This window comes from Chlorocebus sabaeus, chromosome 1 (genome assembly GCF_047675955.1).
Source record: "Chlorocebus sabaeus isolate Y175 chromosome 1, mChlSab1.0.hap1, whole genome shotgun sequence".
Lineage (NCBI taxonomy): Eukaryota > Metazoa > Chordata > Mammalia > Primates > Cercopithecidae > Chlorocebus > Chlorocebus sabaeus.
This window is the reverse complement of record NC_132904.1, coordinates 124,966,727-124,983,332: the sequence shown is the minus strand read 5'-3', so window position 1 is coordinate 124,983,332 and position 16,606 is coordinate 124,966,727. Positions and strand designations below refer to the sequence as shown.

Below are 16,606 nucleotides of genomic sequence, written 5' to 3'. Positions count from 1 at the left end.
ATCATTCAAATTTAAACATAAATCTGTGTATCTTTTAACGAGCTACTTCCCTATTATATTTTATTCTTCAAAGGTTCACTTTATTTTTGTAGTGGATAAAACTTACCAGAACAGATTTCAATAACAAAAGATAATGGGAAAAATGCTTCTCTGTTTCCAGAAATAAATGAGCAGGCAGGAACTTGATTCTCCTTCCTAGGAAAATAAAATCGAAGAATTACTGATTACCAGAATAGTAGTACACTTACTTTAAATCCAAATAAGATACCTCAAATTAATGTTTAGAAGTATAGCATTTAGCTTCTGTTACTTGAGGATAGGATATTTGTGATTTGAGAAAAATGCCTGTAATTTTGTAAGTAGTTGAATGGTCTCTAGTACTTTAAGTAACTAGTCATTGTTGAGTCCCATTTTTACTCTAACACTTTCTGAGAAATAGCAGAGGAGCAGGCAGAATAAGATAAGTAGCAAGTTGCTAAAATTACTTCAGTCTCAAACCAACTTCAAAGCAGAGTGAACTATGCAGGTAAGGATACCAGTAAGTAAAGGGCAGATTGAAAACATTGGATTTATTTATATTTCTTCAAGTAGTTTTGTGGAAGAAACTGTACTGAATTTGTGGAATACCTTGAGCTTTTCAAGCCTGAAAAGTTAGTACAACCCTTTTTTTTCTTTTTGTTTTGCATAGCCTTACCCCTATTGATTTCATCCTGGTCTCTTCCTGACCTCTCCCCAGACTTTTCACTGAGGGGGAGTCTGCTTAGACCATTTGCTTTCTCCCCTGATTGTTCATTGAATTTACACTTAGAATTTTTATTTGCAGTATCATTAACATTAGGAGGAGGTCCACTAACAGTGGTGACCAGGAGTATGGTTATGTATAGTTTTTATATGTATACAGTTTATATGTATGGTAAGACCACAATTTTCTAAGGTCCTAAAATATGTAAAAGTAATATAGCGGATGCCTTCTGTATCTCATTGACTATAGCATATTTAATCAAAATTTTAACTCAGGAAATATTATTTCCTTTAATTCAACATTATATATATTTTATATTTATAAATTATATATAATTATTTATATATTATAAATATATATTATACATATATACATAAGTATATATGTAATTTTATATATGTAATTATATATGCAATTATATATATATAATTTTTTTTAGATGGCGGTCTCACTCTGTCGACCAGGCTGGTGTGTACTGGCACAATCACAGCTCACCACAACCTAGAACTCCTGGGCTCAAACAAGCCTCTCACCTCAGCCTCCTGAGTAGCTGAGATTACAGGTGTGCACCACCATGCCCAGCTTTTCTTTCTTTCTTTCTTTCTTTCTTTCTTTCTTTCTTTCTTTCTTTCTTTCTTTCTTTCTTTCTTTCTTTCTTTCTCTCTCTCTCTCTCTCTCTTTCTCTCTCTTTCTTCTTTCTTTTCTTTTCTTTCTTTCTCTCTCTCTTGCTCCCTCCCTTCCCTCCCTCCCTCCCTCCCTCCCTCTCTTCCTTCCTTCCTTCCTTCCTTCCTTCCTTCCTTCCTTCCTTCCTTCCTTCCTTCCTTCCTTCCTTCCTTCCTTCCTTCCTTCTTTTCTTCCTTTCTCTCTCTCTCTCTCTTCTTTTCTTTCTTTCTTTTCTTTCTTCCTTTCTTCTTTCGACAGGACCTTTTTCAACCTGGTCTTAAAATCCTGGCCTTAAGGGATCCTCCCGCCTCAGCCTCTCAAAGTGCTCGATTGCAGGGTAAGCCACGACACCTGGCTCGACATTATGTTTCAGAATTCTCAATCTTCATTATTACAAGAGCTTTTACTAAATCAGTTGTGATGTAGTTAGTCCCTAATTTTCAACACTATACTTTTACCTTAATTAACTGTAGCCCATTTTTTTCTTTCAGTTCTACAGATTCCTTTTCAGATAGAGATACGTTTTTAATATCCAATGTTCATTTAAAAAGATGACTAATTCTGATAAGTTTTATTCATGTATTACTTTACTGGTTGTTTTTTGTTTTTGTTTACTACATGTACATGTTGTATAAGTTGCTAGAAAAATTATCACTTGCCTCAGATTTTATTTAACCAACATATGTAATAGTTTTGATTTACTTTATCTGTAGATTAGAGGCAAAAATGAGTAGTCACTTATACTGATAAGATGGTTGCTTAGCCAGTGAGAGGGATTTCCTGAGATCACTAGATTCGAATGTATCTGATAAAGAAAAGTGTTTTTGTTATTTGTTGAGTCTGCCAGTGGAATTCTGAAGTTGATACAACTTGCTTGTTCTGTGTGCCCATAGCTAGGTAGATGTATGAATTGTTCTCTCTAGCCTCTGACTACTTTAATTTCATCCATGCACAGGGGCCATGCTAATCTCTGTATCGTTCCAATTTTAGTATATGTGCTGCTGAAGCAAGCACTACTTGGATTTCATTCAGTAGAATCTGCTATGCTGGTAGCCTGTTTTTTTCTTTGTTGTTGTTGTTGTTATTTACCCCTCCTTGCACAAGAGCACCTTGAGCTCTTTAGTGTTAGAACAGAGTATTTCTGAGTTGGATTTGTGACCTTTTTGACAAAGGAAGCAATGAGACAAAGTGATGTGGCTTATGAATTCAACAGTAAATATTGGGTTGGTGCAATCCTTGTACTTGTAGATATTGTGGGTATTATATCTCTTTATTAATGTGGTTTAAATACCATTGATTTTGGTTCTTCATAGGTTAGGATGGGAAACATTTAGAAGAGAATTGACTTAATTCCTGATATATAAATTTATTTAATGATTCTGAGATCTTGATATGAAAAGAATCTGTTTAATTTTTCTCATTTATATCACATACATGATTTTATTTTTTTGCCTTTGCTTTTTTCATATTCAATCTATTTTTGATTTATCTTGGTCAGTATAAGAATATTGCTTTCTTTATGCACATTGCCTTCATTTATTTTTGAACATATATTTCCTGTTCCTGGTACCTAGATTTTTCAGTTGTTCAATCTTGTGTATTTATTTAATAAACTTTTTCATTGACTTCTGTGGTATATAGGGTAGGAAAAACAGCATCCACCTACTCAAGAGAAGAAACTGTAGAGTGGATCTTTTAATTCATGCTGTTAACTTCTTTAAAACTAAAAAGTTAAAGTGAATACATTTTTATGTTAGAAAGTTAAAAATATGTAAATAAGTTTAAAGAAGGAAGTAAAAATCATCTGCAGTATCTTTGTTATTTAGTTTTCCAGACTTTCTTCTTTGCATGTGTGTATTAAAAATACTATTTTTATTACCAGTATATATATGTGTGTATATATGTATATGTACATGTACATGTATATATGTACATGTATACACACACACACACACACATATATATATATAAAAGAGAGAGAGAGACACACACACAGATAGACAGACAGAGACAGGCTCTTGCCCTGTTGCCCAGGCTGGAGTGCAGTGGCATGATTGTAGCTCACTATAGCCTCAAACTCCTGTGCTCAGGCGATCCTCCCCCTTCAGCTTCCTGAGTGGCTGAGTCTACAGATGTGCATCACAATGCTTGGCTAATTTTTAAATTTTTTTATAGAGATGGAGTCTCGCTCTGTTTTCATGGTTGGTTTTCAACTCCTGGCCTCAAGGGATCTTCCTGCCTTGACCTCCCAAAGTACTGGAATTACAGGTGTGAGCCACTGCACTTGGCTATGTTTTTGTTTTTTTGTTTTCATTTAACCACTACATGTAAATGTTGTATTTTAGTGGCTGTTTACTTTTACTAGAAAAATCATCACTGGCTTCAGATTTTATTTAACAATTATATACAGTAGTTTTGATTTATCTGTAGATATAAATAGTAGAATCACACTCTGTAGGGTTTTCTGATTTTTTTTTTTTGGTTACAGATATCAGGCTCTAGGGCAGTGGTTAAAAATTGTCTGGAGGGCTCTAGTTAGGTATACTGTTATAGTATTTTTCCACAATATTTACATGAGATGATGATTATAGAATGTATAATAATGAAAGGTCAGTGATCCAGTGAAAGCATAGGCTGAGATTATATATTTGTTGAAAGCAGTTTTCTACATTAATAAACATTACATACTTTTCAAACTTGAATAGCAGAAAGTATATTTATAATCTTTGCTTATTACAGTGAAAGATATAGGACTCAAAAACAGAAGACCATGTCAGTTGAATTTTGAGAGTTCTCATTCATACAGTTATGAAATTTCCACTTACTGTCACTTATTAAGAGCACTAGAAATGACCTATTGAATTGTCTTTTGATCTGATTTTATATGTACTTACTTTGTAATCCTTGTTTTAATGTGATGAAGGAAGAATATGAATTTCTGTTGTAATTGTTAATTTGCCATACTTCACATTCATGGAAGGAATTCAGATAATTAGAAAATAACGTACTGGCTTAATAGGTACTTGTTTCTTATTTTTTAGATTAATACTCTCTTTTTAAGAATAATAAAAATTACAGAGTGATTATGTTTTTTAAAAGCCAGAGATCAAAGATTTTTTTTCAATTTTTCTATAATCACGGTAATGAAAACATTTTATGATTCAGGTACAGTAATGATGACAATGACTATAGTTTATTGAGGACTTTGTACTGTGTACTACTATAGTTTCATTATATGCATTGTTTCTATTTTATACATTAACATCATAAGGGTATTTTTTTTTTTTTCTGTTTTAGAGATTACCAGACTGAGACTCAATTTAAGTTGCTTGTTGTATTGGTCCATTTTTATGCTGCTGATAAAGACATACCTGAGATTGGGCAATTTATAAAGAAAAAGAGGTTTGATGAACTCACAGTTCCATGCGTCTGGGGAGGCCTCACAATCTTGGTGGAAGATGAAAGGCATGTCTTATGTGGCAGCAGACAAGAGAAAGAATGAGAACCAAGTGAAAATGGTTTCCCCTTGTAAAACCATGAGATCTTTTGAGACTTATTTACTACCATGAGAAAAGTATGGGGGAAACCACGCCCATGATTTAGTTATCACCCACTGGGTTCCTCCCACAACACATGGGAATTATGGGAGTTACAATACAAGATGAGATTTGGGTGGGGACACAGCCAAACCACATAATTCTGCCTCTGGCCCCTCCCAAATCTCATGTCCTTACATTTCAAACCAGTCACGCCTTCCCAATGGTCCCCCAATGTCTTAACTCATTTCATCATTAATTCAGAAGTCCACAGTCCAAAGTCTCATTTGAGATGAGGCAAGTCCCTTCTGCCTATGAACCTGTAAAATCAAAAGAAAGTTAGTTAACTTCCTGGATACAATGGGGGTACAGGCATTGGGTAAATACAGCTGTTCCAAATAGGAGAAATTGGCCAAAATAAAAGGGCTACAGGCCCCATGTAAGTCCAGAATCTAGTGGGGCAGTCAAATTTTAAAGCTCCAAAATGATCTGCTTTGACACTGTGTCTCACACCTAGGTCACACTGATGCAAGAGGTCGGTTCCCATGGTCTTGGGCAGCTCTGCCCCTGTAGCTTTGCAGGGTGTACAGCCTGCCTCCTGGCTGCTTTCACAGGCTGGCATTGAGTGTCTGAAGCTTTTCCAGGCTCACAGTGCAAGCAGTTGGTGGATCTACCATTCTGGGGTCTGGAGGACAGTAGTCCTCTTCTCACAGCTCCTCTAGGCAGTGCCCCAGTGGGGGCTGTGCATGGGGTCTTCAACCCCACATTTCCCTTCTGCACTGCCGTAGCAGAGGTTCTTCAGGAGGGCCCTTCCCCTGCAGCAAATTTCTGCCTGGACATCTAGGTGTTTTCATACCTAGGTATGAAATCTAGGTAGAGGTTCCCAAACCTCAGTTCTTAACTTTTCTGCACCTGCAGGCTCAACACCATATGGAAGCAGGTAAGGCTTGGGGCTTGCACCCTCTGAAGCCATGGCCCAAGCTGTATCTTGGCCCCTTTTAGCCATGGCTGGAGCAGCTGGGACGCAGGGCACCAAGTCCCTAGGCTGCACACAGCAGGGGGGTCTCTGGGCCTGGCCCATGAAACCATTTTTCCTCCTAGGCCTCTGGGCCTGTGATGGGAAGGACTGCCACAAAGATCTCTGACATGTCCTGGAGACATTTTCCGCATTGTCTTGGCGATTAACATTAGGCTTCTTGTTACTTATGCAAGTTTCTGCAGCTGGCTTGACTTTCTCCTTGGAAAATGGGTTTTTCTTTTCTATCGCATGGTCAGGCTGCTAATTTTCTGAACTTTTATTCTCCATTTCCCTTATAAAACTGAATGCTTTTAACAGCAACCCAGTCACATCTTGAATGCTTTGCTACTTAGAAATTTCTTCTGCCAGATACCCTAAATCATCTCCCTCAAGTTCAAAGTTCTGCAAATCTCTAGGGCAGGGGCAAAATGCCACCAGTCTCTGCTAAAATATAGCAAGGGTTGCCTATACTCTAGTTCCCAACAAGTTCCTCATCTCCATCTGAGACCACCTCAGCGTGGGTTTCATTGTCCATGTCATTATCAGCATTTCGGTCAAAGCTATTCAACAAGTCTCTAGGAAGTTCGAAACTTTCCCACGTTTTTCTTCTGAGCCCTCCAAACTGTTCCAGCCTCTGCCTGTTAACCAGTTCCATAGTTGCTTCCGCATTTTCAGGTATCTTTACAGCAGTGCCCCACACTACTGGTACCAATTTACTGTATTAGTCTGTTTTCATACTGCTGATAAAGACATACATGAAACTGGGTAATTTATAAAGGAAAGAGGTTTAATTGACTCACGGTTCCACGTGCATGGGGAATCCTCACAATTACAGCAGAAGATGAAGGAAGACCAAAGGGACATCTTACACGGCAGCCAGCAAAGAGAGCATAAGAACCAAGCGACGGGGTGCCCCTTATAAAACCATCGGATCTCGTTAGACTTATTCACTAGCATGAGAACAGTATAAGAGAAACCACCCCCATGATTCAGTGTCTCCTACCAGGTCCTTCCCACAACACATGTGAATTATGGGAGCTACAATTCAAGATGAAATTTGGGTGGGGACACAGCCAAACCTTATCACTTGTCTAAGACCACACTATTTGTAAATGACAGTTGATATTTGAGTCTAAGCTTGTTTGACTTCAAAATACAGTACCTCCATTTCTGTTTTTTCTGGTTTTATAAGAACAGCTTTTTGAAAGTGACTTTTATTCATATATCCTTGCAGTGGCGATGATGTATTTTTAAGATAGCCATTTTAACTTTTTTATAGAAATATCATTTACCTTTTTTGAACAGTTCCCTTTGAATACATGTGTTTAATGAAGCTAAATCTACTCTAACATGAAATGGTCAATTTTCTATTCAAGTAGACCTTTTCTGTTATGTTTAAAGTTACCTGTAGAGAGTCATGTTAAATTAGTTGGATTCTTTGTTTTTGATATTTTAATGAAATAAAATTGCCGTGGTATGCATAAGACTTGTTTCCCTTTAGATATAGTTGTGAATTAAAGCAAATCTCAATATATAGTGATACAGAATACATCAGCGTTCCATAATAAAGAAGGAAACAGTTGTTTTTTCAAAGTTAATTATTTCAGTGGAGGAAACACCTACAAAAATGATTGTTATAAAAAAATCTAAATTTTGAATGAATGCATAGATAGTATAAAAATGAATAATGATGAATGACATTTTTACATTATGTATATTGTGCTTCATACGTTTGGAGGAAAATCTTCAGTCATTAGAAATATTTTAGAAGGATGCTTGCTTAATTTTTCTTTCTGATACAATTAAATGATATATACATATAAATTACACAGAACATACATATTCACATTTAGAATACAAAATTTGCTGATAAATTTTATATGTATATTTAGATTCATATTCATGAAGCAGTCTGTGGACAAAGCTTGGTGCCCAATTAAGGAGACATTATTGACCCTTTGGCCATGTGCCATGCATTGTATTGAACAGTTTTGAAAAAAACAGTTATAGTATTATGATGGGAGAACAGGAACAATGAAAGAGGCATCAAGATCTTGGTCCTACTGCTTTGCAGTTGTTTTGCTGTGTGATATCCTGTCCATACTCCTCCCCGATAGTGAACCCAAATGTATACTGCATTCAGCCATGTAGATACAGGTATTGGGTGTAGAATTAGATGTAGGTCAGCATTTCAGCAGTATCATGGCCCATCCCCCAAAGAAGAGAAAATAAAAAAACTATGAGATCAGAGATATCTAGGCTAATGAGTGGAATGTGGACCAAGATGCAAACCACATAGTCTTCCCACAGAAGTAACATTTCATATGGTGTAGTTAGGCTTGGATTTTTAAAAAGTATTTTTATTTTTTTTGAGATGGAGTCTCTGTGTGTCACCCAGGCTGAAGTGCAGTGACGCGATCTTGGCTCACTACAACCTCTGCCTCCCAGGCTGAAGCAATTCTCCTGTCTCCGCCTCCCAAGTAACTGGGATTACATGCATGCACCACCAAGCCTGGCTAATTTTTGTATTTTTAGTACAGATGGGGTTTCACCGTGTTGGACAGGCTGGTCTCGAACTCCTGACCTCAGGTGATCTGCCTGCCTTAGTCTCTCAAGTGCTAGGGTTACAAACGTGAGCCACTGATCCTGGCCTGAAAAGTATTTTAATGCAAGCTTATGAACTGGATAATCCTGGAGAAATTATTATGCTAAGCCTCAGTTTCTTCACCTGTGATATGATGGCTCCTGCCTTATGAGGTGGTTGTGAGAATTAGATGATTCGTTACGTTTGGGCCTTAATCTAATGCTTGGCACATAGAATCAGTGCTCAGCATATGCAGTCATCGCTTGGTATTCATGGGGAACTCCTTTCCAAGACACCCTGTGGATACCAACATCTGTAGATACTCAAGTCCTTTAGATAAAATGTAGTTTTTACATATTACCTATGCGCAGCTTCTCATATACTTTAAATCATCTGTAGATCACTTGTAATAACTAACAATGTAAATGTTATGTAAATAGTTGCCATACAGTATTGTTTAGGGAATAATGACAAGAAAAAGCCTGTACATGTTCAATACAGATGCAACCATCCCTCTTTTTTCCTTGAATATTTTTGATTCAACCAAGAGATTGAATTCATGGATGTGGAACCCAGGCATACAGAACCTGTGGGCCGACTCTGTTTGCTGTGATTGTTACTACTTACCACTGCTACTAGGAAAGTAAGCACTTTTAACAATGTTTCTCTTTGGAAAAATTCATTCTGACTTGCAATGTTTAAATTGTTGCTGTAAGAATGCTTCTCTCTTTGCTGCTGTGGGATTAGGTATTTCCCTTCCCCTCAGGTTCCCTACCTCTTGGTGGTAGAAGATGAGAACCAGCTAGTTCGAAACTACTGCTGGTGACTCCTTTGGTTTAGGTCAAAGACTTCAGCTCTATAAAAGCTTGTTGGGAAAGTGAAGGCTGATCAGGGTTTAAACAAATCAGGAAGAAAAGGAGTTAAAACCACCTTGTGGTCTTCAGCAGTATCTCTTTGTCTCTCACACTCTAGTAGCCAGAGTGATGGACTCTGCTGTGTTCCATCCCTGCCCCTGCTGCTAACCATCACCTGTTGATTCCGCTGAATTTTCATTTACTACTGGAGAAGGGAACAGAAAACAGAAACACATGTTGATTTTGAATTTTAAAACTTTTTTTTTCTTTTTTTTGAGATGGAGGTTCGCTTTTGTCATACAGGCTAGAGCGCAATGGTGTGATCTCGGCTCATGGCAACTTCCAGCCGAGGCGGGCAGATCACTTGAGGTCAGGAGTTTGTGACCACCGTGGCCAATGTGGTGAAACCTCTCCTCTCTTAAAAATAAAAAGGCAGGTGTGGTGGCGGATGCCTGTAATCCCAGCTACTCAGGAGGCTGAGGCAGGAAAAACATTTTTAAAAAACTTCTGATGACAGAATCAAAGCAGAACAAGCCTTGAAAGATGTGCACATCAAACTGTCCTTCAGTGTTCTGTGTAAAAATGCCACTCACAGTTCACTTTTTCACTTTTGAAAGCCTCGAAGTGAGGGAAATCAGCCATAATAATGAAAGAACAAAAGAATGATTAAAAGGAAAGGTGAATAGGATTCATGAAAACACTTTGAGGCCGGGCACAGTAGCTCATACTTGTAATCCCAGCACTTTGGGAGGCGGAGGCAGGCAGATCATTTGAGGTCAGCAGTTCGAGAACAACCTGGCTAATGTGGTGAAACCCGTCTCTACTAAAAATACAGCAACAACAACAACAACAAAAATTAGCGGGTGTGGTGGCAGACGCTTGTAATCCCAGCTACTTGGGAGGCTGAGGCGGGAGGATTGCCTGAACTGGGAGGTGGAGGTTGCGGTCAGCCGAGATTGTGCCACTGCATTCCAGCCTGGGTGCAGAACAAGACCCTGTTTCAACAAACCAACCAACAAACAAAACGAAACAAAACACTCCCCCACCCAAAAAAAAAAACCACTTTAAAGGAGCTGGAATTGTTTAGAAGAAAAAGAACTAGATTCTTAATGAAATAATATTTAAAAATCCAATTCTTTACTGAAGGTCATGAAAGATTCTATTTAAAATTAGTTAATATTTTGGGAAGGATTATATGTGCATGACATAGTGAAAAACTATTTATTTTATTTTATTTTTTTGAGACGAGTTTCACTCGTTGCCCAGGCTGGAGTGTAATGGTGTGATCTTGGCTCACTGCGACCTCCACCTCGCAGGTTCAAGCGTGTCTGTCTTTTATTCCTCTTCTCCAGCTATCTGTTTTCCTCCTTGGAGACAACTACTGTTACTGGTACTGGTTCTCTTCTTCCATAGATAGTCTGCATTTGTTTCTCCTAACTCCTCATTTAAAACACAGATGGTAGCATAGCATACTGCACATACTGTCCTATACTTTTACCCCTTTCTTCTTTGCCTTAACAGTATTCCTTAGGCTTTGTTCCATATCATGACCGGTAGGGCTGCCTTGTTTTTTCATATACTCACTGTGTAGCATTCCATTCTATGGGTATTCTGTAATTTGTCTAGTTTTCTGTTCCTCAGGAAGTTAGGTGGTCTTCGCTATTCTATTTTGCTACTATAACGTCTACCAGAATGAATGTTCCTGTTTGCCTCTTACTTCTACTTGTCAAAGTAAAATAATTTCCTGAAAGAGAAATTGTTGGGCCAAAAAGATGTGCATTTTGAATTTTGGTAGATTTTGCTAAATTGCCCTGAACACAGGTTGTACCAGTTTAAACTCCCACCAACAGGCATGTTTCTTTTCCCGTGTCCTCTTTCAGTTTGTTAAAACCTTTTAAAAGCTTTGCCTATGTGATAGATTTTTAAAAAATCATCTTATTGCTTATTGTTTTACATTTCTGTTATAAGTGAAGTTAAATACTTTCAACATCTTCTAAGTTTCTTTTATATTTATCTCTGAATATTTATGTCCTTTGCCTATTTATCTTTTGTGTTCTTAGGTCTTAGAAATTTGTAAGAACTTTTTATATTTGAAATAAATAAACCCTTTGTGATATGTTTCAAATATTTTTTTCTCAACTTGTTTGCATTTTGACTTTGCTCATAATGTTGTTGCTGTTCTTGGTTTAAAAAATTTTATTTGAAAAGTTTTTAAAATTTATATATATACTTTTTGAGACAGAGTCTTGCTGTGTTGCCCAGGCTGGAGTGCAGTGGCATGATTATGACTCACAACAGCTTTGAACTCCCAGGCCCAGGCGATCCTCCCACCTCAGCCTCCTGAGTAGCTGGGACTACAGGGTACACCACCACACTTGGCTGCTTTTTTAACACCCATAGAGATGAGGTCTCGCTACGTTGCCCAGGCTGGTCTTGAACTCTTGAGCTCAAGCGATGCATCCACCTCAGCCTCCCAAAGTGTTGGGATTATAGGCGTGAGCCACTGTGCTTGGGTTTTTATTTTCAAACATGAAAATTCAAGAAGACATCAGTGGATGTCTTTTTAATTTTTAAGTTAATCAGATACAATGGAAGGTAAGGGCTTTGCAGTTTGTTGCTGCTCAGTAAAAGACAAATAGCCATGAATATCCAACAGGTCAATAGTTTCTGTCAACATGGCTCTTTTCTAAGTAACAGTTGTGTTGTTGACAGTCATGGATGCTATATTTCACTCATTTCCCAGCAAGTCATTTTATTGCCACCTTGACTATTTGCAGTTTAAATGTGTAAAAACTTTGCATGCTTTTTTTTTTTTTTGATGTTATTGTCAGCATCTTTGAACTTGTGACACTTAAACTTTTTCTTTCGAGGATTGTGGGCAAGCCCAGCTTTTATGTCTCACTCTGGATACTTGAGCAGAGATGCATATGGCAGTCCTTACTGAGAGGAAGGAAAGATGGGTATAATATTGGAAGGCATGAACCTAGGCAGGTCCCTAGAGCATACTTATCTTCTCTGCTTATTGTGAGCCTCCTTAACTGTGAGATCTATAACTGTGCTGCTCATGTGCTTGGCCCGTGGATGGTGGTATTCTTTCTAGTTTTCTGTTTACCTTTCTGGAGTCTGAGATCAAAAAAAGGACACAAATAAAGCTTGCAATTTGAAAATACCTATTTTTAACTTACTAAGTGGAAACTTTGAGAAAAGTCATTATTACAGAATAATTAGTAAAAAATCACCTTCATTTGGATTCTGCTTTTGGTTATGTAGGTCACGCAGCCTAAGGCAGTGGGAGGGTCTAGGTGTCACCCAGTATGGCAGTCAGACGCAGTGACTGTGCTGCCTGTGATTTCCTGTCTGTACCCTGACTGTAATTAAACCACCACCAGTACCTGTCACTGGGGTACCAGCCACACATCTGAGTATACATAAGTAGAGCTGAACAGCCTGAATATTGGTGCTTTTTATTCCATGCCTGGAGGTCTAGTTGTTGTTTTTTTTTTAAATACAAGATGGAGACTGAAAGTGAGAGTAGCACTTCAGGGGATGACAGTGTCTTCTGGTTGGAGTCTGAAGTTACAATCCAGGTGACTGACTGTGAAGAGGAAGAAAGGGAAGAGAAGTTCAGGTAACTATGGAATTCACAGTTCCTTTGTCCTCTTCACTCCCTACCCCCACCCGCACCCCTTTTTCTTCTCTGCATTTCAGTCTCTTCCAATAAGACTTTCTGTTTTCTGGGGGAAGGTTTGGAGCTGAAGGGGGCAGGTTTTGAGTTGTATATAGCACTCCTCATTCCAGAACTTGCCCTGGACTTGTAAAATGCATTTTACATGGCTTGTTAGAACACCAGGAGGAGAAGGTGTTAGACAGGTTTTGTAGTAGCCTTTCAGGAATTTCAAGTAGAGACTCATAATGAACTACTACCCCTTCCTGTATCTGATTTGTATCAAATAGATTTGATCTGAATTTGTGTCGAACAGATTTTTCTTCCACTTTTTCTTGGAATGTGGTATGTGTGTGTGTGTGTGTGTGTGTGTCTGCGTGCCTGCCTGCTTTGTTGGCCTTATGCATGGGTATAAAAAATTTTGATTAAGTAGAGATTGGTTATTTTGTGGCTTTGAGCCTTACCCTTGCCTCTGATCTTGTATCTCACACCCCCCTTCCCCCAAATCGCTCTTGGAGTTTGAATCTCTGGTAGTATTAATAACTTCATAATTGAAGTTTTTAGAGGATGCCTCCTGATGAAGCAACTCTCAGTTTAGTGTCAGTGGTGAAGAAAGATGTCTTAACCAGTTTGTGAGAACAGAACCAGTGTTTCATTCATTCTGTTGTACTGTTGCAAATTTTAAGGGACTTTATTCTGGCTTTTCTTTTTCATTCAGAGTTAGCAATTTAATACTTTTAGAGCATCACAAAATCTCTTGATGAAGTTTGAAGTTTGCACTGCATAGTATCACTGCCACTCACATGTGCAATTAAACATCTTTTGTAAGTTTACCTATGAGAACTCGGATAGGTGAATATACTATTTTCGTCAGATACTGTCTTTGTGTTTAATGCTGAAAAAGAGTTTCTCCTTTTCTCTAGTCAAAGGATTTCTTTATCCACAAATTTTATTTTTTAAAGTCTAGGTTAAATGATGGAAGGGATTGAATATTGGGAACTGTTGATAACCCTCACTAAATTTTTTACTCAGGGGTTCAAATAAATGAGAAATATATTTTAAATTTTATAAGAATAATTTTCAGAGTATAAAAATGAATTATTTTATTAGCATATGATTATTTTTTGTCTGAACTTTCTCATTTTCCCATAATTTTATTTAGCCTTTCAAATTTGAGTAAGTCCCTTCTCTTCCAAAGTATGCTAATTGTTAGTCACATCTTCTGCTTTTTAATATGGTTTGTGTCTTGCTAACAATGAGTAGGAATAAAGTATTTGTTTTGTTTGTAATAAAACTTTTTGACCTGGTATTCAAATTATGGAAGTTATTTGGGTATTTGTCAAAGGAAGAAACGACTTGGAACTTATTTCGTTGTTGTTTTTATAACAAATTTGGTACTGTAATCCTAGATTTACTTGTTAGTCAGTGGGCGTCTCTCTGGGATTTTCTTTTGACATTTAAAAGCAAATTTTTGTAAGATTGAGCTCTTCTTTTCCTTGGGAGTATGTGACAGCATTTTCATTCTGAGAAACTGAGCTAGTGATGTGTTGTTTAAGTAAACTATGATACCACAGGGCATTTGTCTTCTGTTTATAATTATATTTCCTATCTGAATAGCACCCATGGCTCTCTTCAATCAGTTACATCTTTGGGTTTTCATCTTATTTTATTTACAAATGTAACAAAGCGGTGTGGGCAAGGTCCAATTTCATGTAGTGTCTCTCACACATTCAGCAGTGAGGCATGAGGAAATGTGGCAGCGGAGTGGTTTCACAACCTCGTGGTGGCATTCCTGCGAGATGCCTTGCAGGAAAATGGATGTGTGGGTGTGGAAGGGGAAGGATCGGATAGGACTTGCAGCTATAACCTTGGGAGGACCAAATAGTAGACTCAGTGTGGTATGACAGTTGTTTTTATAAAATTAATGTAATAATTAAAAAAATGTCTTAATGTGTTTTTGTAAAAATCTCTGCTAATATATGTGACACCAAGCTGTTGTATTGGTTACATTTCCATTCACATACACACACACAACTAATGAGATGAGGGCAAAAGGTTGTGCACTTTTCTTTTTCCCTGAATAGCTTCTAAACTACATTTTAAATGCACTCCTAAAAGCCTGCTCTTGTGTAAGTTGAGGCACCATGGCTAAGAGAGTAAAGTCACACTGCACCTAGAATGTAGGCTTCTGGTGCTTCCAGGTGCCATCTGCTTTAGGGGGAAGTACTCTCAGAGACAAGTTAATGTTTGTCCAGTAGCTTTTGAAATAGCATTTATTTTTGGACTCAGTTGGATGAAAGGATCCTTTTTATTACATTCTTGCACTATGGGAAGTTGCCAGTCTCCTTCGTGGAGGTAGTTTAAACTTGTCTGCCATTGACTCGCAGATCTCTCATTTTCTGATTTCTTACTTGTAGTGTGAAGCTAGTAATCAGTATTATTACCTACCTTGTCATTGTGGCAAAATAGTTATTAGACTAGAATATTTAGCCCTTACAATAAAATAGTTCCTAGAGATCATTAGAAAAATCCATCCCTGGATAAGAAGGAGGAATATAAGACAGAAAACAAAAAGCATACATGTTTTAATTCTATCAAGAAAGAAAAACTTTATTTAGAAATTGTTATATGTAATGTACTAGGCCATATATATGCCTAGTATATCATATCTACAGTATATCAGTAACTGCTTATCACTCCTATAAAGCAGGTATCATTTTTCCTAGTTTCTCGATGAGGAATTTATGACTCAGGGAGTCACATAGCCCACATTTGTCATGGTAGAGCAAAGTTTTGCGTGTGGTGGAGCAGAAATTTGAACCCAGGTGTCACTGACTTTGAAAGTGAAGACTAATGAAGAGTTTCGGGGCTATCTGCTGCTAAATGCTATTTTCTGCTAACTGGTAACTTGTAAGAGGCTACAGCTGATATCTCAGTTTTGAAATTCGTTTTTTTTGAGGAGGTTATGAGCACCAATGATATATACATTATGTCACCATCCTAAAAATGAAGTGATGAACCCAATAAAGTGACTTTTAAAAAATGTGACCTCAGCTGGGTGCGGTGGCTCACGCCTGTAATCTCAGCACTTTGGGAGGCCGAGAAGGGTGGATCACGAAGTCAGGAGATCAAGACCATCCTGGCCAACACAGTGAAACCCCATCTCTACTAAAAATATATAAAAAAAAAATTAGCTGGGCGTAGTGGCGGGCGCCTGTAGTCCCAGCTGCTCGGGAGGCTGGAGCAGGAGAATGGCATGAACCCAGGAGGCGGAGTTTGCAGTGAGCCGAGATTGTGGCACTGCACTCCAGCCTGGGCGACTGAGCGAGACTCTGTCTCCACAAAAAAAAAGAAAAAAAGTGACCTCTAGTACACCTAGGAATCATGGAAGGTTCTAGTTGTTTGGCATTTGAAGGTAGAAATGTTTATTGTATGGTTTTGTTTAGACTTCCCTAATATCACATTATGGGCTGATAGCCTGGCAAATATGACATATAATTTGAAGCAGCTACAGAGATGATATAGTGTATAATTGAACCATATTT

The 16,606-nt window shown here is 37.9% G+C and overlaps 1 protein-coding gene and 1 non-coding gene across 5 annotated transcripts in view; one reads left to right on the top strand and one right to left on the bottom strand.

Annotated features, from left to right (window-relative positions):
* Positions 1–16,606, top strand: part of ARHGAP32 (Rho GTPase activating protein 32) — a 304,654-nt gene that overhangs the window by 74,297 nt on the left and 213,751 nt on the right. For 2 of the 4 annotated variants that reach the window (XM_008021489.3, XM_008021488.3), the window contains exon 1: positions 12,668–13,025. The exons of the other annotated variants lie outside the window; for them this stretch is intronic. In XM_008021489.3, coding sequence (XP_008019680.3) covers positions 12,910–13,025 — 116 coding nt within the window. In that variant the 5' untranslated portion in view covers positions 12,668–12,909. Of the gene's footprint in view, positions 1–12,667; positions 13,026–16,606 lie in introns of those variants that run through there. 4 annotated transcript variants of the gene reach the window in all.
* LOC119626682 (U6 spliceosomal RNA) lies at positions 2,315–2,419 on the bottom strand. Its single transcript, XR_005242828.1, has one exon. It is a non-coding gene; the product is annotated as a U6 spliceosomal RNA (small nuclear RNA).